This window comes from Myotis daubentonii, chromosome 1 (assembly GCF_963259705.1).
Source record: "Myotis daubentonii chromosome 1, mMyoDau2.1, whole genome shotgun sequence".
Taxonomy (NCBI): Eukaryota; Metazoa; Chordata; class Mammalia; order Chiroptera; family Vespertilionidae; genus Myotis; species Myotis daubentonii.
The window spans coordinates 162,968,576-162,992,241 of record NC_081840.1 but is presented as its reverse complement, the minus strand read 5'-3'; the positions used below and the strand labels follow the sequence as shown (position 1 = coordinate 162,992,241).

The 23,666-nt window shown below is 36.7% G+C and overlaps 1 protein-coding gene across 2 annotated transcripts in view; it reads left to right on the top strand.

The window, feature by feature from the left end:
* The window catches only part of BANK1 (B cell scaffold protein with ankyrin repeats 1), a 319,366-nt gene that overhangs the window by 92,789 nt on the left and 202,911 nt on the right, over positions 1-23,666 (top strand). For both annotated transcript variants that reach the window (XM_059664464.1, XM_059664456.1), the window contains exon 5: positions 8,587-8,726. In XM_059664464.1, coding sequence (XP_059520447.1) covers positions 8,587-8,726 — 140 coding nt within the window. The remainder of the gene's footprint in view (positions 1-8,586; positions 8,727-23,666) is intronic.

Genomic DNA, 23,666 nt, shown 5'->3' with positions numbered 1-23,666 from the left:
GTTCTGCAGGTGTTTCCTGTGCTCAACTTTCATTATTAATCTGAATTTGCAAAAGTACAAATGTGTAAATTATGAGAAATTAGCTTGTGTACCATGTTGTGAAATGGCATCCAGTAACATCACATGTTCTTACCTGTGTCAGCAGAGAGCACTCAAATATACACCAGCTAGTGTATATGGAGCTAAAATCATTAGCTTTGTTGTAATAGGACTAGGAGATATTTGGATGTTCATTATGAACTTTGAAATCTTTCTTGCTCCTCTCTCTCTCCTCTTCCTCTCTTCCTCCCACTCTCTGTCTTTTTGTGTGTCATGCTCCTGAGTATATTTTTGGTTGTTTTGGAAAGCATAAATCTTTCTCACTATTTTGTCATTATGCTAACATTTCTATATACAATTGTCCCTTCTTTTCCTTATTTAATTTATGAAGCTAATCATTTCATTATGCAACTTTGCTTGCACCCGATAAATAGTATCAGATGGAATATCCACACAGGCCATGATAATTGTACTAAATTAAATGCCACTATATTAATTTCAGAATGTTTTTATATAAAATGTCGGACTACTTGTTTTTTTAATTTATCTTTTTATAATCAGAGAATAAAATTACCTTACAAAACTTTATAAATGTGAACTTCATAAAATATTTTAAAGTAAAAGATATGCAATCTTACTATAAATTTGGAAATGTAAAAATATTTAAAATTAAAGACTATATCAAATGCATCCTGAGGTTTTTCTGTAGCTGTTATGAAAAGCATGCGTCCCCTCTATGGATTTCCTTGCACAGCTGAAGTGGGAGTTCAATTATAGAAAGGAAAGACTGCCAAGCATTTATAACATTGTAGACACTGCTTCCTCTCATGGACAAAGATGTGCAGAAATGAAATGAGAAAGAACTCTCTCTTTGTTTCTCTTGCAAAGACCATTACTTCCTCTGCCACAGCTTTAAATGATGTAATGAAGAATAATTTCTAACTAATTCGTTTTGGAGTTTAAACTAAATCTAGCTAGACTAAAATCACTACAAAAAATCAATTTAGCAAATTAAGAAGAACTTAGATAATATTTCACAAATAGCAGGCCAAAATGTCAAATAAAATTACTTACATTAACATTTTATGAGAATTTTAATAAAAGATTTTTATATTCAGTTTACCTCGTAGCTAAGAGCAGTGCAAAGAGTAAAGCATGTCAAAGTTCAAATGTTTTTCAGCAAAGCAGAAAGCTAATAGTCTATATTTTCCAAAATATACTAGTTCATAATATGTCTATATAGTTAAACAGCAAGTTTGTAGCAAAACTAAACAAACCACTATTTACTAGTTAAGCTAATTAAACCTCTCCAAGTCTTTCTTTCAACTGGTATATTCTATAAATTAATGAGAGATTTTCTTATGGAATTTTAATTGCTATGTACAATGTAGGAATATATAGACTGATTCCATGAGTATATGTGGGAATATGTATGGGACATGTCTCAGCAGAAATGGCCTCAGAATTTTATTTTCTCTTCCTCATGGCACTGTTCCTTAAAATTTCCTGAGCCCTAGTGAGAACTACATTTTATATCATGAGCCAGTACATATGCATAAACCCATAACTAAAACAAAGGTTTTAAAAGCAATAGTTAGACTAGTGGTAGTTACCCCTGTCATGTAGAACTTGGATATTGTCACTCGCATTCTATAATAAGAAAAAGTCAAACAAACGGAAAATAAATAACTTTTCCTGAGTTCATTGAGAACTATGATTGCAGGGCAAACCACTGTCCCAAAACTTGGAGAGAAAAGTACATCAAGAGAGTGACATCCAAGATCTGCTTTCCTGGAGCAGAAGTCAGTAGAGCCAGAAACTAGTAGGAACACTTCCATGGTAATTTTAATGAAATTCTGGTGGCTGAGAGTGGACCAGTTTGAGAGTAAGAATCTCCTGCGGACTGTAGTTGTGTGAGGCACCTATAATTTGGTGGGCTTTACCTCCAGGAACCTCACTGTTTCTCAAAGTGAAGATCTGAGATCTTCCGGAGGCTCTGCCAGGCCAGAGGAAGAATCAGCATGGTGAAATACTCTAAGTCTGTTCTCCATAACGAAGGCTGCTCTACAGAAGAAACCACTTTCCCAAAGTTTTATCCCAGCTGGGAAAGGGCGTGCACCCCATTGTACCCTCTCTGGTCTTTCTGGAAATGGGGAGGAAACATCTGTGAAGGTCAAAACCAAGAGACTTGGGTCCCTTAAGAGACTGAATTATAAGATTAGAAGGCTTCCCCTCCCTCAGCCTGACCACCAGGGCCACTCTGCAGGGTTCTGTCTAATGACAATGCATTGTGGTTGACAGTAATGCAAGACACAGAATCTTTCTGAGGAAGAGCACTTAGGGCAGGGGTCCTCAAACTACGGCCCGCGGGCCACATGCAAATACAAATATTGTATTTGTTCCCGTTTTGTTTTTTTTACTTCAAAATAAGATATGCGCAGTGTGCATAGGAATTTGTTCATAGTTGTTTTTTTTTAAACTATAGTCCGGCCCTCCAACGGTCTGAGGGACAGTGAACTGGCCCCTGTTTAAAAAGTTTGAGGACCCCTGCCCTAAGGGAAACACAAGTCAAGAGGGAGGACAAAAACAAGGAGAGTAGAGGAATTTGAAATTTCTGATATGTACAGTTGCAGCAAATATTAAATACAGCCCAACTTCTAGCCAGATTACTATATGTTCTCATTGCATGCCTACTGACTTCATTCCTTATACCTGACACAATCTTGTGGTTTTCAATGAGAAATTACAAGTCATGCCAAAAGCCAAGAAATAACATTAGTCTAAACTGAGAAAGCAAACTTCAAACCAGATTTAGTTGTGGCACAGATGTTATCAGACAGAGAATTTTAAATAACTCTGGCTAATATGTTAAGAGCAATAATGAAAAAGTCAACAACATGCAAGAACATGCAATGGGCATTATAATCAGAGAACCAGGGATTGTATTTATTTTCATTTTTTAAATGCTAGCTAACACCTAGTAAATTGATGTCATGATGTATTTATGGATCTGGAGTAAGTATGCTTTGTAGCTGTGCTGGCCAATACTATAGCCGCTGGCCACATCTGATTTTTGAAACTTTACTTTAATTAAACAAAATTCAAAATTCAGTCCCTCAGTTGCACTAATCACATTTCAAATGATTTATTAGAACATTCCCATCATCTCAGGAAGTTCAGTTGAAAAGCAATGACTGTACAATAAGCTTTCTTTTTCTCTACACCAATTGTGGAGTAAGAGAGAGTGCCCAGCATGCTCTTAAAGGCTAATGACTGGTCCAGAATCTGCACATAGCCAAAGAAACAACCTAGTGACCAAGAGAGCTGTTTTTATTCTATGTGGAGCCATTTACTGGGTAACTTTAGATAAGTCTCTTCATTGTTCTGTGCCACAATTTTCTTATTGATAAAATGGCTTATCTACTTACATTTCAAGTACTTACTTAAGGGATTTTTTTGAGATAAAAAGATAAGATATAAGACCACACTTAAACAGACATCCAATGGAGGAACAAAGTGTCAATCTCTCCCTTTAGCAATTCCCTTAAACACGGGGAGGGGTGTGGTAAACCATTTAAAAAGACCTGGTTTGGAGGGTGGTGATGGGTTCAGGATGGAAGGGGTTAATGGGGGGGGGGGAATGGACATCTGTAATACTTTCAACAATAAAGATAAATTAAAATAAATAAATAAATAAATAAATGAATACTTCCATAGGGAAGAGAATGAGGGGTTCATCTTTCTTTATAAATATTGCATACCTCATATTGCCCCTCTCATCTCTTAGTCCTCTGTTTATATTTCTTGATATAATAACTAGCAAAATGGTTTGTCCCCTTTCACCCTGAGGAATCATGCTCAGGAGAGCTCCCAAGTCTATTTCATCTCATATATAATCCCTGCGCCCATTGGTGACTTCCAACTCAAGAAATAGTCTCAATCCGTTTCCCACATCATCTTTAAAACATTATTGTGCACTTTTTTGAACACCAAGTTAAAATGGAGTGGTCAAAAGTTAAAGTGGAAGCATATCAAGAACCTCTCCTGCTCTCAGAATTCTTCTAAAGAATACGGATGCATCAGTGTCAGAGGAGGCCCTGTCTGTCCAGTATCTTTTCAGCTTAGAAAACACGCTCACGTGACTTGATTTTTGAACATTGGACCGAGTTAATCAGTCATGACTTAAAATGTGGTTTGCTTCCTATAAATGTTCTCTTGTGCTGTAACCAGAGATTTCTATGTAAATCTGGTTTGTGTTGAGGGCTGTATGGCAGCTTCACAGTACTGTCCAGGACGCAGGCTTATTTCTAGTCACCACTCCACAGTCCTAGGGTGTGGCCATAATTATTATGGAACAAGATGGCTCCAAAGACTTTGCCGTCACACCCATGTTCAGAGACATCTGATGAAGTAGTGGTGTGCTGGGACCATTTCATACTGGATTGATAGAGCCAATTTTCTGTATCTCTTCCTGAATACATATTTAGTTACACCACTTTTAAACTTTTCAAGCTTTCCTAACAAAATACCACAGACTGGATGGCTTAACCAACAGAAATCTATTTTCTCACAGCTCTGGAGGCTCAGAGTTTATGGTCAACAGGCCAACAGGTGGTTTATGGCAAAATCTCCTTCCTCAGCTTGCAGATGGCCACCACCTCTATGTAAATATGGCCTTTTCTCTGCGCACCTTTTCTCTGGTATCTCTCTCTCCCTCTTCTCATAAGAGTGCCAGTCTTATTAGATAAGGCCCCCACCTGTATCACCTTATTTAACCTTAATTACCTCCTTAAGTCTTCATCTCCAAATACAGTGCATTAGGGGTTAGGGCTTCAGCATAAGAATTTGGGTGTGGAGGATACCGTACAGTCCATAACACATTGGTAGCTTGAAATCAGTCATAGTGTAAGTATTTACACCACAGATATGGGCAAATCTAAACACCAGGGCTTCTTTTCTTTCTTTTTCTCTTTTTCTATCCTTCTGGAGAGTCAGTTTCTCAGTATACCACTGGGATAAAGAAATGAAGGTTTCATTAGATAATAACAAATAATAATAAATTTCCTGTTAGCCAGAACTTAATCCCAAGTTCATATCTAGACGAAAGGAAGAGTAGAAAATCCAGTCTTTTTAGTTGGATGGAACTGTGTCTTGAAACAACAAAAGAAAATCAAAATCTCCTTCTGAAAGGAAGAAGATAATAGACATTGGGGTAGGCAAAGCATTTCTGTTAGAAATGGTTACCCCTAAGGCCAAATACTCTACTTTCTTTGTTTGGATACCTGCTCCTAACCATCTAAATGTGTGTGTGTGTGAGTGTGTGTGTGTGTGTGTGTGTGTGTGTGTGTGTGTATTACTAGTCTCTTAACACTGAGGCATATAAAATACATGGGCCTCAGCTTTCTCTCTCTTCAACCCAACACTAAGCCATATTAATGTTCTTTTTAAAGTATGTTTCTTTCTAACTTTGTAACAATTCAGAGAATAACAAAATTATATGAAAGTACAATGTGCTACACAGGGATTCTCTTGTTCTTTCCCTTTTGACATACCTATAAATATTAACTGGATTTTTTCACTTGAGAAAATATCCTCTAAATTTTGCCTTCTCCCTCTCAGCTCAATAACTTGATAAATTTTAATTATTTTCTTTTCTAAAAACCGAACCTTCCCAATGGTATCCACAGGTTTGTCTCAGAGAAAAACTGTTTTGTGCTGAAAGAATTTAAATTTACTATAGTCCAGTTTAAGCCAAAACATGTAAAAATACATGTTAAGGCTTTAAACTAGAAATATTAACTAACTCTTGCTCAGAAGGAAGAGGGTATTCCTCTGGTACCTGCAGCTCAGCCAGAAAAATATTTTATACAACACGGGCACAACCTATTAAAAGTTGAAAATAACATAAAATGAGTCCATAATGACATAGAATCTATTTATTAATTAGAAAACTGAGTTCTGAATAATATAAATTATAACATCATATTTCATTTTAAAAGGATGAAAAATACTTTAGGATGTACCAAATATTAATCTGAACCTGTTTATAAAAATAACAATATGAAATTTTTCTATATGATCTTCAGGAAGATGATTTTAACATATATAAAACTTATATTAATTTTTAGCACGACCAAGGTTTTGCAGCTACCAGCATTTATTTAATTATACTGTTCTAATCAAAAGAGTCATGTTGATTTCAGTTCCCATGGAAACCTTTGGTAGGTGTATTTAAGGTTTACCATGTGATATGGGCTAAAATTGGTTCACAAAGGAACACAGCTTCTCATACAATGGAAATATAGAAAGTGAAACACTCTTAAATTAATGGGTTTGTGAAATATCCTTTTAAATGGAATTAGTGAATGTAATTCTGACTTTCAAGAAATACCTTTGGATTATATCATCCATAAGTTACTTTAATTGGTCCTTCACATGGAAGGACAGACCACTTAAATCACAGAGACAGGAAAGGTTGACAAAGACTCTTGAAGAGCCTAGAACTTGAGATTTGAAACTTAAGTAGAATATTTTAACACCACTGCTCCTCTGTAAGTGTACTTCGTTGTGTATCTACGTCTGATGAGGGCAAGGAGTTCTATTGTTTTTCTTCCATTGTAAGCCTTTTTGCTTCTTCATCGCTGACTCCTATACCCTTGCTTGGTTGGAGACTTTGGCCTATCTTTGTGTGTACCCCCCATGTTAAATGTGAATTGTCTACTTTAGATCATAAATACCAGAACTCACTTTTCCTCTTCCTATTTGAATCTTTAAAGTAATTCACTTTATTTTCATTGAAGAGCTATAAAATGTAGACACCATGGTGCCCAAGGTTAATGTAAAATAATGCTCAAGCCATATGGGTATTGTTCACAAAAAAGGCCAATTCAGAAATACCTTCTGAAGGAGCCCTCCCAAGCAAATGAATCCATATGGAAATGGTAATTAGGTCTTATTTAACCACTGACATTCAATAGATATGAAAATGTACACAGCAGATATAGTACTTCAAAGGACATCTCTTCGGAGGATTACTCCAAAGTCAGCATCATTATCAGTAGATCTAATGGCAAAGTTTTGAGTCAACCAATGGCTCCAGATATCAGAAACAAATGAGTTCATTTTAATCCTCTAGTCTAGAATATTTTAGTATTCTATATCGAAGACCTAGCAAGTAAATCTGACCTTATCTCTCTTATCATTTATCACCTGACTTTCTTTCAGAAAGGCAACACCACCACCCCATTGTAGAACTCCTAATCTCTTTTCTGATAAACAAAACCAATTTCTTCATTCAAAATCATCCTTATGAAATTTACTGAGATTGATTTCATTTGACTCCAAAAACTCCAGAACCCCTGTCACCATATGTGTATGGCTGTAGGTGAAGAGATGCACTATACAGCTTTCAGTCTTTTGTTGTTATTTCTCTTTCATTCTCTATTGGACAGATACTTTAGGAAGAGAGAGCTTTTCCTTTATAATATAGGTTAAGTGACTAGTCAAGCAATAGGGCAAGAGGAAATTTCAGTTTCTTCATCTAGCTAAGCTTAAGATTGCTTTTGTGGGCTTTAGATTACCTCGAGCAATATTATAAGATCCTTTACTTTAGGAGATAAAGTAAAATTAATGCTTAAACCTTAAGAACTTATAAATAGTCAAAGCTTCATTCGGGGATTAGGGTTATAACTAGCTTTTTAGTCTTGTTCTTAATGGTTTATTCCAAACTCTAGATGTTTAGATGACAAAATTTTCCCAGAAGAATTTGGAAAATGATTCCAGAACAAAGAGTGAAAGTTTTTAAAGTATGTTCTGGAAATGAATTTAAAGATAAATCTTGTTTACTTTTGTTTCAATAAAACACAATGACTTTGCTATTGAAATGACTGTTTATTGTTATTCTTTCAAGGGAAGTCCAAAATTCTTAGGTAACTTTAACTGTTAGTGTGTTAGATCAGAATTCACAATGAAGAATGTCAACTACTTTAAACAGGATGTTCACAAAAGACTTTGGATAAATGTATGGTGTAACTAGTACTTAAATAACAGGGCATTAAATCTTGCATTCCCAAAGGTTTTTCATTATAATCAATTGAATAGAAGTTCTATAATTTCAATTGACTCTATTCTTTCTCTGTTCAAAGACAATTTTGAGAAACTTGTCTATAATTTATGGAAATTTTCATCATAAGAGTAGTAAAAAAACACCTTTTTATGAGCAACTTTACTGTTCTAAATTATAAACTATTATTTAAAGATGATCACAGATTTTTTTAAATGGAAATTAGTAGTTAGGGAGAAAGGACTTAGTGCTTTACTTTTATTATACTTTTACCATGTGTTGTAAGTTTTTTTTAACAAGTCTAAAATTGTACATTCTATGATGTGATTTCTAACTTCTAAAGATAAAAAGGAAAATATCAGTGCTAGAAGTTAGTAAAATCATTATGAATTCTTAAAGCCTTCCTTCATATTCTCTAAGAGGTATAATAATGTTAGACAGGCATTATATACTCAGCTCCTAACTCTATTTTTGTGTTTGATAAGATTTTCCTGCTGGCTCCGTCAGTGTCCATGTCTACTGTGATGGAATCATTAAGGCCCAAACTGAGATGAAATACTACACAACAGAAAAGGCTGTGGGAGGCCTGTTGGAAGTGGCAGGTCCAGGAGATGGTGTGTGCCAGGTAAGTTGATCTTTCCATGAAGGTGATAATGGCCTAAAAAGCCAGTGCAGATGAAAGAATGCACACTTCTGTAGAAACACTGTATGCTGGTTGAATAAGAATGAATTACTGATCAATGGAAAGGGAGGAAACAGAACCTCTGCGAGGCAGATAAATTACTTTGCTTAAGTCAGCCATTCCAGATAATGTCACTGAGAGACAGGTTACCCATTGTAAAATAGCTATTGTGATGGGCTCATTTTAAAGCTGTTACAGAGCAGATAAAGAAAGACAGAAGGATTAAAGAGAAGGCTTAAGAAATTAATTTCCTCTTTATCCAGATCTGGACAATACAAAACAAAAGAAAAGTCAGGCCATCTGCTGCTCAGAGGTGAAGAAGTCAGACAAACCAAGAATACCACCCAAAAGGGAGCCTGGGGTGTTAAGCTAGATAGGAATTGTTATTTTCGTGTGGAAATTTCCAAGCTCAGTGTATGTTTTTCTCAGTTTCATTTATCACTGTTATCTGATAGTGAAAATTCTTGCTTCAAATTAACAATGTTTGTTAGGAAACCCAGAGGTTAACATTTTCTGGTAAGCATACAAAAAGGCATTCTAAGTGTACAGAGAAGCCCCAGGTTGCTTCTATTATTCAGCAAGGGTGACTTGGCGAGGAGTTTGTGGCCTCCTCAGAGAGCCTTGTTTGGGACATTTTCCAGTGAATGTAGATGCTATGAGTCCCCTACCCTCATGAAATTAGAATGTAATTATTGCTTTTTGATTAATCTTATGACATTAGTTTAATTTCTGCATTTTATTTATCTTCTTGTTACCTGACCCACTTGCAGTAGAGAGGAAGTTTGCTTGATGTGGAACTTTTATCCTTTATGTGCTTATTTCATCAAGTTCTCAGACTGAAATAAATGTCACTTCTTTTTATAGCTGTGAGATGCTTAGAATTATAACCTTGCTTAATTGCCTTTTTTGGTGTGTGGTGGGGGAGAGGGGAAGGGTAGAAGGGGGGAGAGACAAATAAAGAGGTAGTCAAATGAACAATGTGATCTTCAAATTCACCACAAAACACTCCAAAAGAATGTGTAACAAAACCATCAATGATAGTGAAGTTGACAGGTTGTCATGAAGCCTTATATGTTTAAGCTAGTTTAGAATTGGAGGTTTTGTTATTTATTTTGTGTGATACATTTTTCTATTAGAGTTCTCCCTTATGTATGACATGTTTTAGAACAATGAAAATGGTAAAAATGTCTTAGAGAAGGGCAGGCAGTAAAATACCATTTGTCAAACCAGAGAGTCTGTGGACATTTGACAAAATGTCTATTTTGTAATTGCAAAGCAAGAACAAAAGTAATAGCCTGAAATACAGAATGTTTCATTTTCCTGTGACAAATCTACCATATCTTCTCTTTAAAAATTCTGCTCATTACAAAAAGATTAATAAAAGTGATATATAGGATTGTTAATATACAGTCAACATAGAAGGAAAGTAGTCCCCAAGACACATTTTTTTGTGTTGGTTTTGCCTTTAGGGAGGAAAAAAAAATTGTGTAGAGTCAAAATTAAATGTAATTTATAACTCTTGGACAGTGTTTCAGAATGCTGTGAAGTACAAGTGTTGATTTCTTCTACAGCTTTGAGTGAATAAAAACTCTTAGATAACTAGAAAATGCTCCATTTCATTTTTGCTCTCAGTGTCAGAAATGAGCGGTGAGTAAGGGTTATGATTGCATCTTCAGGTTTCTCCTCTCCCCCGAGCCCTGGTGGTCTAGTGAAGGAAAGAATAGGGACAGTCTCAGCTTGACTCATGCTGTCATTGGCAGGAAAGAGCCATTTTAAACTCAAGGTGAGAGTCCTGAGGGGTAGAACTATTCTAGTTTGGTGACAGCAGGCCACAGTATAAGAAGAAACATTATTCATATGTAATACCATTTGTAATACTTTAAGCGATAAAACTAAAAAAAAAAGAATTAGATTTTTAAATTATTAATGAAAATTGTAATATATGTTTCCATCAAAATAAAGTTTTGAAATAGGAAAAAAAAGAAGAAACATTATTAAGAGATAAAGTTTAATATATACAATTTAAGATAGATAGGCATAGAGATTTAGCTACTGTGATCAGGGGACCTAGACATGTTGTGGGATTAGATCAAACCAATCCTGAGACAGATCTCAGACCAGACCCAGCTCTACCATCAAACGCCTAATAGAAGGAAGAGGCTGCAGTTCAGCCAGGCCAGTGGTCGGCAAACTGCGGCCCCTTGAGTGTGGCCCTTCCACAAAATACCACGTGCAGGGGCGCACGTACAGTGCGATTGAAACTTCGTGGCCACACTCAAGGGGCCAAAGAGCCCCTTGCTACCTGCATGTGGCTCGTGAGCCGCAGTTTGCTGACCACTGAGCCAGACTTCCCCAGGTCTCAGACCAGGTGTATGACATGGGTTTGTCTAATCCACTGGCATCTGGACCATACGTGCTATACCTGTTAGGAATTCACTAAGATGGTGAATGGCAGACTCTGCCCTTGATGAAAAAGAAGGCAGCTCCATGCCATTTCCTGGGCGTGTGTTAGGGATGTTTGGCCTCGAATGAGGTGGTCCAGCCCACGCTGCTTCTCCTTGGGGGTGCGTGGGTTTTCTCCCACTTAGATTATATTTTTGACATTTGATCCCCTCCCCCTATAGATTATATTTTTGAAATTGTGTAAAAACATTTGTTTTTTCATTCCATTATAGAACATTACAGTAATTGTTTCTTTCATGTGCTTACTACTGTGTCTTTTAATTGGAAAATGTGGATATTTTGCAAGTAGTCCACTGAACATCTCAATTCAAAGAATAATATACATTGTAATTTTATTCACTATAGTGACTGTGTGTTTGTAAGAACATATACCAACCTATTTAGCTGAAATGGTATATTGTAACAGCTAGCTTGAGTTTTCCTATACATTTTAATGGTAGCTGTGATTCAAGTGATCCTACAAGTTAGTAATAAAATAATCCCTATAGTAATCATTTAGAAGCTATTGGGCATATAATAACATGAACATTCTTTGATTTTAAGGAAAGGAACAATAATGAGAAATCTGTGTGGGTTTTATTTTTCAGTAATCCTAGAATTTGCAATAAGAGACTTTCCATTATCATTTAAAAACTATTGAGCATATAGCAGAATGACCATTCTGTGAATTTGAGAAAAGAAATGGTAATGAGAAATTTGATTCTCTCAGTTTATTTTTAATGATGTCCATTAGGTGTTAGAATATGTTACCAAAACCAGCTTAATTATCTAACTGCTTCCTAAAATCATTTCATCTTTTTTGAATAGATACTAAATCCCAGCACATAGTCTCATAAACATACATTTTCCATATCATCACCTATAATGGTGAATTCAATTGAGATTCAATGAAAAAAAAATCCAAAGCACAATTTGGGAACATAATTAGAATTCAAGTACTTGTATTAAAAATACTAGTAACTCCCATTTAACTGAAATTATTAAAACCTTTGAGAATTTCAAACTATTTATAAAAGTGTTTAGGGACAACAATGAAGTTAACTTTGTATAGTAAAAACTAGGTACAGTATAAAAGCCAAATTAGGCCGGAATGCTAAAAGAACATAGACTTATTGTTCAAAGCATTAGGATCCTATTCATTAAGAGTTTTTGAAATGGTACCAACTGATTCTTCTTAGTTTTATTTTTTATTGGTAAAATGGTAACTTTGCCTTTCATGTATTTTGCATGTTTTACTTTATACTTATTTATTTATTTATTTATTTTTAAAATCTTATTTTCATCTTCATATTAGGTACACTTCATTTCCAGTTTTCATACAAATATATATATATATAATTTAGTCTTTGGTTTGCAGATGTTTCATACAACATGAAGCCAGACGCCACTGGGTGAGACAAGGTACAGGCTTAGGGAATTCTCTTATCATTTGGAATCTCCCAGTTGTGACTAGTTCCCTTACACATTAGTTTCTTCACTAGGTTAAAGCTCAGGTGTTAGCAGTTGTCACCTGTAAAGAATCTTCAGGAAGGTAAAGGGGGATAAAGGATGATGGAAGGAGTCCTGGCTTGGAGTGGTAAACATACAATACAATATACAGATGAGGTATTGTAGAATTGTACACCTGAAACCTATATAATTTTATTAACCAATGTCATTCCAATACATTCAATAAAAAATAAATTAAAAATTAAAAAAAAGAATCTTCTGGAGATTCTCCCCATTGAGAGATACTGGGAATTCCCAGGTCTCTCAGTAATTGTTTTAGGCCCATGCCCCACTCAAAAGTTTGATGGACAACTTACTTCCTCTTTTCATCAACTCCTGTTGACGACAGATACAAATGCATCCGGTCTCTTCACCATAACGCCAGTGTTGCCTAAGACACTCCCTGGCTACAGACTTTCAGTGGCTCCCTGGATAAGGTCTGAACTCCTTTGATTGGCACACCAGGCTGCAGGATCACAAATCTTTTCCAACTCAACTCCTACCACAGCATACCCTCTCCATATCTTCTTAATTCTCTTCATTACTCCTATGTTCTGGCCATCAGGATTGCTCATTCTTAGAACACACGACGCTAATCCTCCCTCCACCCTCAGCTTCCCAAAGGCAGGAGCACTGCGCCTTTCACCTATGCATACCCAGTTTATTCCACACAAGTAGTCCCTGATGCAAGGGGCACAACTGATCGTTATTGCTTAAAAAACAGGAAAACACAGCGTGATTGCCATCTGAAAAACTGGCGCGTGGCAGCATGCAGAGGAAAATCAGTTCCCTATGGGGCAGGAGCAGGAGTTGGGTTCCTGTACTGAATCAGCAATCACTTACTTCATGAGAGCTCGGTGTTCTTAGTGCTGAAGGAACTCCCCTATGGGTACAATGAAGAAGCTACGGTATATGGTCACCAAGGTCACTTCCAACTGAAATATTTCATAATTTCATGCTAAGAAAAATCTACTTAACTACATGGGAAATTAGGACTGCTCTCCACTAAAGAGGATTGTCTTGCATATACGTGGGCTTTCCATGTAGCCTTTATTTCACTTTTATTTGCACTCCTTCCAATTCTCCCTCCAGAGAAGAAGGAAATGATTTGAGTTTAATGTATCTTCCTTCAGTTTTATTACTTGTTACATATTTCTGATGAAAGATTTGAAATGAGTAGGGAAAGAAGAGTCAAATGAAATGCAATTTGGAGATTTATTTCTGGATTTCTTTTTCATATTGTTTGTGCCCCTTATAAGAATGGGTCACTCAGAATAAGGCATAGCCACTGAAGTTTGTTTGGTACTGACAAGATCAGTGACATTTTCTTTGTGCTATGTCTCCACCTGTGATGATGGTCTATTGATAGTTAACGATACCTCATTAGGCCAGACTTGATGTTTATACTCACATCAATTAAAAATCATTGAGCCCTAACTGGTTTGGCTCAGCGGATAGAGCGTCGGCCTGCAGACTCAAGGATCCCAGGTTCGATTCCAGTCAAGGGCATGTACCTTGGTTGTGGGCACATCCCCAGTAGGGGGAGTGCAAGAGGCAGCTGATCGATGTTTCTAACTCTCTATCCCTCTCCCCTCCTCTCCGTAAAAAAATCAATAAAATATATTTTAAAAAAATCATTGAGTCAAATAGGAATGTAATATTTAGTATGCTCATCCATTTATTTAGAGAAAAACAAATAATTTGGTTAATTTTAACATCATATATAGCAGTTGTTAAAGGAAAAAAATAAATATTTCTGAGTGCAAATTCTTAGCCATTAACACAGCCATACTGTTCTCTACAACTCTTTATCTCACAAGCCACCTCAGTCAATTTTCAAAGCTTTGGGCCCATGTCTTTTAACTATGTCCAACTGCTGTTTAGAATATTTTACTAATGACTTGCTAATTTATTGTTTCTACTTACTCAGTGGAAATAAATACTTGCACCATTTTGTATTTCTCCCAAACTAAAGCATCTCTCTTGCTTCTTACATCCCTTTCTCCATTGGTCACTGGGGCTGGCTTGATTGCCCTATACAGAGGACGCCAGAGAGCTGGTGTGAGTGTTGCCCATAACCGACTATTAGAGTGCAGGCTTCTGCTTTTACTATTTAGTTGTTTAGAGGATTGAGATCCATAAAGAATATTTAAAAAACAACAACAGAAAACAAAGCACAAGTCTAACACCGTTAGCAATGTTCCTTTATAGCTTTCATAACAAGATGATTATAGAAAATTAGAGGATCTGCCACTGATAGTAACAAACCCCAAATCATTAATAACCATTTGGAAATTAGAAGACTGAAAAAGTTATTGTGAAAAAAAAAGTGTTTGTTTATGTCTTTAAACAACTCAGTATGCATTCTTGTAGGCTTATTGAAAACAGCTGTGTTTCAATAATAAGATAAATAAAGTGGATATAAAATTTGAGAACTCTAAATTGTGTTTAGCATTCATGAATTATGCTTCTACAGTAAACTGCATCAAGACACAGGAATGGAAGTAAAAGAAATCTTTGACGAGAAAAATTTAACTTCTGAAAATTCCCACCTTTCTCCCCCAGACATTAGCCATTTAACGTCATCAACCTTATTACTTTGAGTAGCAACATACAAATATGTATATCAATTATGTTCAAGTCTTTCCCCAAAAATTCAATGGACATTTTTCTTGTTCGATTTAACTTGAGTTTTCAGCAACAGTTAACACCATTAACGAACTCACTTGCTTAATATTTATTTTTTTCTTAGCTCCCATGAAGCCATATCTTCCTGGGATTCCTCCTATATCCTTAGCCTTTTCTTCTCAATTTCTTTTGTAATCTCTTCTTTCTAGAAAATAAAGTTTCACATTTGCCAAATTTTTATTCTTAGACTTTCTTCTTTGTATTATAAATATTTCCTCTTCAGGTTATCTCATCCTAATATGCTAAGTGTCTGGTCGTCCAGTCGTCCTTTCAAACAATTGAAGCGTAATATGCTAATGATATTCTGAGGCCACTCAGCTGCTCACTATGATGTGCACTGACCACCAGGTGGCAGACAGTCGACTGGTCGACCAATCGCTATGATGTGCACCGACCACCAGGGGGCAGATGCTTCGACCAATAGGTTAGCTTACTGCTGGGGTCCGGCAGATTGGGACTGAGAGAGACGAGCTAGACATGCCCTGGAGCCCTCCTGTGGTTCCTTCCCGGCCCCGATTGTGCACCAGTGGGGTTCCACAGCCTGGCCTGTGCTCTATCACAAGCCAGGACCTCTCAGGGGATGCTGGAGAGCCAGTTTCAGCCTGATACCACAGGCCAGGCCAAGGGACCCCACTGGTGCCTGAATTCGTTCACCGGGCCTCTAGTTAACTTATAAAATATACCCGAAATGTGTTTCTTCTTTAAGCTCAGTCTTTCTAATTCATCATCATCATCATCAACCCAGTTCTACGGGAGAGGGAGCCAGGGGCTGGTGGAGGTGGGCAAAGGGTGAGGGGGCGTGGAGAATGGGAGATATCTGCAATAGTTAATACCTTCTATTCTATCACCCTACAAATTCAATTCATCACTAAGCCATATCAGTTTTACTTACTAAATCTTACTTACTTCTCTATACATCTCCCAAGTTCCAATACTTTGGTCCACCACATTTCCTCTTGCCTAAACAACTGTGATAGCCTCCCACTTGGTCCCCATGGTTTCTTACACAGGGCCTACTTACCTTAAGTCCATTGTTTGAGAGGTTCTTTTGAAAAGAAAGATTTTAGCATGTTATTCTCCTGCTCAAGCACTCCAATAATTTCATTACTGTGTGGACTTAAAAAACACACCAACTTTATCATGAACAATATGGCCCTGTAGTGACCGTCACCTATCTTTCTCTACAGGTTAATTGCCCATTCCAGGCACACTGGCCTGATTTTAGTTCCTGGACTTTTAGTACCTAATTTCCCTTCACAGGACCTTTATGTAAGCTCCTCTCTGTAACTAAAACATGTTTTCAGTCCCTCCTTCTCTCTCACTATCTTTACTAATTAATTCTAATTCATCCTCCAAATTTAATTTTAGCATCTCTTCATTTAGCAAAGCCTTTCTGACCCCACACATCTCCTCTGTATCTCTTTGTAACACTGATCACATTCTAATTGGACACTGATAAGCGATATTTCTCAGAACAATGTCTGCCTCTCATTAGACTCCAAGGTCAACAGGAACAGAGATACTATCTTATTTGCTTCCCTATTTCATCTCTAAAACTTGGTACACTGACAGAGACATAGCTACTCCATACATATTTCATTGGATGAAATAATGACAAAGGGGAAGAAATGCATACATTGTTTGCCACCCAGCACAAGTGGCCCACCCATCAGAGCCCCTTGTACCACTGGCTTCCTGATAGCACAGGCACAGCCCCGTTTGAGAAGGTTATTGGACGGTTGGCTGAAGCAGCGGTGCTTCTGACTGCTGTAGAACGAGCAAGGCAAAGGAAGAACAACAAAGGAAAAAACTCAGAAAGAGCAAATGATGAGACCAATTCTGGGTTGTGTAGCTTGGAGACTAGAGCCTAAAACAACGCAATAGAATAATTCCAAAAAAATATATTTTTTTTTTTGCAATCATGGCATGAGTTAGAGAAGCCTTTTTAAAAAGACATTTCTTTGTATATGTTAGCGCTGTATTTGTCTTAAATCTTGTCTTATTACATATTTAACAATAGGTTGTTACAAAATAATTGCTAATGGGAGGCAAGGGTGAGATAAGAGATGCTGCTTATGACTACTCTATCTAATGCCTACAATAGAAAACTTTGGCTTGTTGTGTTTCATCAATATGGTCATTAAATATCCCCATTAATGAATCTATTCAAGTTTAATCAAATTAAAGTTTTGAGACTTTTTGACATTATTTACAGGGGGTCAATGTTGAAAAATTCAGCACAATCAAGTGTTAGTAAACAATCTAAAAGTTTATTTAAAAAGCTTATCAGATTGCCTTTACATAAATTATGATGTTTATACATTTTGCATGATTGACTGGGATGGCAGAAACTGCAGGGTGTCCCCTAGTAATTCTTTTTTCTTTCTTACATAATAACATAAATTTTATCTGGACAAATGACTGCCCACATAAATATTGCACTTCCTGATTCTCTTGCAGCTAGGTATAGCTACAGAATTAGTAGCCAACAGCGTGTCAGTGGAAGTGATATGTGCACATTTCTGATCATGTCCTTAAAAGAGGGGTAGTGGTCATGCTCTCCCCCTCACTGACTTTTTGCTTTGGCTGCAGTGCCAACAAGGGAATGGTGGCTAAAACATCTGGGACCATGAGGATGACCTATAGTAACAAAACAAAATAAAGGCTCAATCTCCTAACCAGGGAACTACCATGTCAACCCTGCATTGCCTAATTCCAGGTTTTTATGTTAAAGATAATTAGATGTCTATCTTAGTTTAAGCCACTGACATGTTGGGTCTCTGTATTACAATAGCAAAAGCTACATTTGAAGTAATTTAAAAGATGTGTTATTTCACTAAAGAATTTAGAAAGAAAAAGCAAACTCATTTGTTCAGCTGCTGCAAAAACAAGTTTAGGGACCAAGTCTGCTCACTGATAGACTTGTATACTTTTCTGAATCAAAATTATTATTTCCATGAGTTGTTATATCTGAGAGATCACATCATAGTATTTAGAGAAAAGGGAATTAATAGTTATTGGAGATTTTACATATATTTTAATTTAAACTCTATGCGATTTTGTGATCAGTATTATTAAGGTCTAGAGGCAGTCAGTCCTGGAGCAGACATTTCCACACAGGCTTCTCAGATCTCAAAACATATTTTCTTCTTGTTAGAATATAACTTTTAAGTCACTGAAAGAGATTCTACAACAATATGAATTAATAACAAATATATGAAGGTAGCCTGAAATTGAATTGAGTTTTATATTTTTATATTTGTTTTTGCATATGTAGTCACTGATATGTTGACATTCTAAGAACTGACTCACTCAAAACATAGAAAAATAAACTTGACCAAAGATAAATCTTACTCGCTTATTTAGAGTACTGTTAAATTAACTGCTTGCACTCACAAGATAAAGGGCAAAGACGAAAGGGCTTTCCATAATTCTAACAAGCATTTGCTTTGCTCTTTTACCTATCATTTTCTTTGCAAGCTTCAGTAGGACGTTTTGTTTAAGATATGTTATGTACACTGTTTATCAAATTCCCCTTTAAATGGCTATTTTGGCTTCCTTTCACAGCACACATTATGAACAATAGAATAAACAAAGTGACTTTTTTTTTTTTTGCTACTGAAACTTAAACAGCATAGCAATTTGTTATAATAAGAACAAGATGTTTTCAGCTCAACTACTGACTTCCCCTTTAGATATCTGAAGGTAAAACATAAAATGCTGCAACTATTTCATAAATTTTTGTCTCCTATGATGAATATTTCACAAGCCTCCTATGGTTATGACACTGAAATTGTTTCTGTTGTTACTCAGAACTCTATTACTGTCTTTCTCTAACCGACTTTTAAAACTATCCTAATATTCTGTAGCCAACTTTATAGGTTTCTTCACCCAACATCAATGCTAAAACCTCCTTTGCTTGACATCTTTGCTATTAAACCTGGGAAAGCCAAATTGTCACATTTTAAACCTATGCAGCTAGAGTGGCTACATTAAAGAATTTTAGCCAAAGGGACAACTTTAGAGCTTTTGTTTTTCTGATTAAAAAAAGAAAAGAAAAGATATGGTTGGCAATAGACACTTTCTGTGCCCCCCTTCCAGGTATGCCTAAACAAGAGTGTGGTGTCCATCATGAAACCATGGGGATATAATTTATTTTTTAACTTTACTCAAAGTATACTTCAGATTTTACTCTTCTGTCTATGACTAGAATGTGGTATAAAATGCAGTTTATTTAGCATGTGAAGGCATAAGTTAAAATCCTTATTCCACAACATAGCTCTGCCATTTGGAGTGTTATTGATTTTTTTTTGGGGGGGGGAATTATCATATCTATAAAAACAGACATTTAAAAAATCTATCTTGTAGAAATGTTATGAAAATTATAAATTATATAAAGCCTAGCACATTATAAGTACCCTATATGTGGTAGCTATTATTACGACTTAAACTCTTTGAGTCTAGTTCATTGTATACACTAATCTTACCTTTGACACCATTCCAAAGATCTGAAGTATCTACCAACTGCTTACATTAAATTGCCATAAAGTCTTTTTAAAGGACAGTCTCTCAATGCCTTCATGCTCATGCAGCGTTCACACTCCTCACCCAAGAAAGAAACCGATTAGACTTTGAAGGAGTCTATGTAAATAGCTATTTATCTTAAGGACCTCAACTTTGCATAATTGACTATCTTTTTTTTCTGATTTGTTTATATTCAGTTAAACTCTTAATAGAAATTGTAGATTTACATGTATTTGTAAGAAATAATAAAGATCGTGTTTGGCAGTTTGTGACTTTTAAGGAATTGGTTCTTTTAATCTAACTTGTCAAACTGAGGTGTACAGAGTGGCCCACAGTACTCCCTATTATCCTTTTTATGTCTGCAGGGTGTGCAGTGGTACCTCCTGTTTCATTTGTGACATTTGTCATTTGTGTCTTTGTTTTTTGTTTTATGATCAATCTTGCTAGAGGTTTGTCAATTTTCTTGATCTTTAAAATAATCATCTCCTTGCCCAGCTTGTGTGGCTTAGTGGTTGAGCATGGACCCAGGAACCAAGAGGTCACTGGATGGATTCCTGGTCAGGGCACATGCCTGGGCGTTGTGAGCTCAGTCCCCAGTAGGGGGCGTGCAGGAAGCAGCTGGTCTGTGTTCCTCTTTCTCATTGATGTTTCTATGGTAAGAATGTGTATTCTGCTGTTGCTGAGTGGAATGTTCTGTATATGTTCATTGGATCCTTGTTGGTTAGATCATTGGAAAATGAGATATAGTGTTTGAGTTTTTCTATATTCTTGCTGACTTTCTGTCCACTTTTCTATCAATTTTGAAAGAGGGGTATTTAACTATAGCTATAGATTTATCTATTTCTCCTATCAATTCTGTTGATCTTTACTTCACATATTTTAAGCTTTTTTTGCATGCACAATTAGGATTACTCTGTCTTCTTGGTGGATTGACTCTTTTATCATTAAAGTTCGTTTCTCACTCTGGTAATTTTCTTTGCTCTGATGTCTACTAAATATAATATTAATATAGCATAACTACTCAAATCAGAGTTTTCAAGTTAGGATATTTTCTAGGGAGAAATAATTTAGGGATTATTCTTTGTGTTCTATGCTATTTATTTATATGCAAGATAACACTAGTAATATGAAATTGAAAATAGAAGTGATTCAACTAGTTATGCTAGGCTAGAATATTGAAAAATATCTGTATTCTTTTCTAATTAATAAAATGTCTTCATCTACATTGTAAATACTTTTTCTTCTGAGGACATTGCTATTTCATTTCTTTTTAAATTCAATGCTATTGTATTTCTCATATTGAAGTATCATGGTGCCTTGATTTTTAGTGGGAACTCTTGCTCCTTGAATTCTCATCAGTGTCTCAGAATCACAGAGCTGGGAGTGATCCCAGAGGTTATCTTATGACTAACTTATTTATGTGTGTAGTAACTCTATGGGAAGAACTTTGGGAAGAACTCTGGCTAGTTAAGCAACACTGCATATCATCAATAATAAACACGGTGCCTAATCCCTCTGGTCGAGTGCGTCTAATCAAAGCCTCATGCTTTTGTCAGCTCCCCTGCAACCCACCCTGGGTAGTGGGTGGGAGTGGGGAGTGTAAGGAGAGGGATGGTGGGGCTGGGCACGGACAGCCTGGTCCCAGAGATGCGGGGGCCAGGGCTGCTGCCATCCTTCCCTGGTGGAGGCGGGGAGGGGTAGGAGAAGGGGTGGGTATGCTGAGTTGAGATTCAGAAAAAGGGGGTCACAGCAGCAGAGATTGGTGGGAGGGAAGGATGGTGGGGACAGAAGCTAGACAACGTCATTTGGGAAGTGGTCAGATGGGGACAAGCTCGGAGAGTCAGTGTACCCATGGCATGAGGGTGGAAATAGGAAGGGAGACTGCTATGGGTGTGAAGCGCCTGGGTTGGTGTGATGGGGCAGAGATGGGTGTAAGAGGCTTAAAGTCATTATAAGCACAGGTCTGGTTTGACACTGCCTTCTGCAGTATTGTGAGGGGCGCGGGGAAATGGACAGAAATGATGAATGGTGCGGTCCTTCACCTCACAGCCTCTCTGTGTAGACGTGCACTGGGGCAGGGCCTCTCGTGTGACATGCACATGTGGGGCTATTGAGACCACCCCAGAGGGGTCAGTGGGCTGCAGAGTCCTACCTGGGCCCTGCTGGTGCAGGGCAGGGAAGGAGCGAGGAGTGGCAGGCGCTGTCTCCTCACCCTGAGGGGAAGAGAGGTAGGCAGGAGCCTGAGCATGGCTGGGAGGAGCCGCCTTCTCCCTCCCCAATCTCACTAGGGTCTGTGTTACTTTTGAAAAGGTGTGGGTGCCCGTTCCCCCTCCCAGGGCCCTGAGGGACGAGGGGAGGTCATTGGCTGTTTTCTGCCTCTTGGTGCCCCCCCCCACCCCATGTATCATAGGGACTTTCACCTCAAAATCTTTCTAAGCAAAGTGTGAATAGGATTTTTACTCCCTTTGTACAGTATTCTGAGAAACGCAAATAAAGGACAATGTGTTCCTGAAAAAAAAAAAATTCTAAATCTTATTCGATTTAGAAAGAAATAGCAAGTTTATCTCTGTATGTAAAATTACCAACTACATAATAGACTATGCAGAACTCTTGTGACCACTGACACAAATTTAGAGAAAAAAGTACAAACTAATATTATGATTTTCATGTTTTCTTAATTTCCTCCTTCATCTCAGACAGCTAAAATGTATTATTTTGAACTTTAGTATAAAGAACATGCAAACATATCACTAACAATGTTTTGCTCCATTGCTCTTATCGAAGACTTCGGAAAAGATTAAAAGGGTAACCACAATGAGATATACTCTTATACCTCTTAGGATGGAAATTGTCAGAAAGACTAGAAATAACAAATATTGGCAAGAATGTGAAGAAAATGGAGTCCTTGTGCATTGTTGGTGGGAATATAAATGGTGCAACCACTATGGGAAACGGTATGGAGGTTCCTCAAAATATTAAAATAGAACTAAGTATAAGTGGCAATTCCACTTCTGGATATTGATCTGAAGAGAATGAAAACACTAACTGGAAAAGATATGTGTATCCCAACTGTAGCATTTTTTTTTTACAATAATCAGGACATGGAAAGAGTCTGTGTCCATCTATGGGTGAATGGAAAAAGGCAGTGTGACATATGTAGATAATTGAATATTATTTAACCACAAAAAAGATTAACATCTTGACATTTGTGACAACATGGATGGAACTTGAGGACATTATGCTAAGTGAAATAAGTCAGACAAAGACAAATACTATGTCATCTCATATGTGGAATCTAAAACAAAAACTGAGATCATAGATAAAGAGAACAGGTTGGCGGTTCCCAGAGGCTAGGGATGGGATTGGGAGAAATAAATAAAGGTGGTCGAAAGGTAAATTTTTCAATTATAAAATAAAGTCATGGGGATGTAATGCACAGCATGGTGACTATAGTTAATGATATTTTACTGCATAATTGAAAGTTGCTGAAAATGTAAAAATTCTCACTACAAGAAAAAAAATTAATTATATATGGTGATGGATGCTAACTAGACCTATTGTGGTGGTCATTTTAGTAAATCAATATATCCTACCACTGAATCATTACATTGTACATCTAAAACCAATGTAATGTTATATGCCAATTATATCTCAATTTAAAAAGGGTAATTTTTGCTAATATAAAATTTTCACATCTTTATTTATAAAATAGGTTTCATT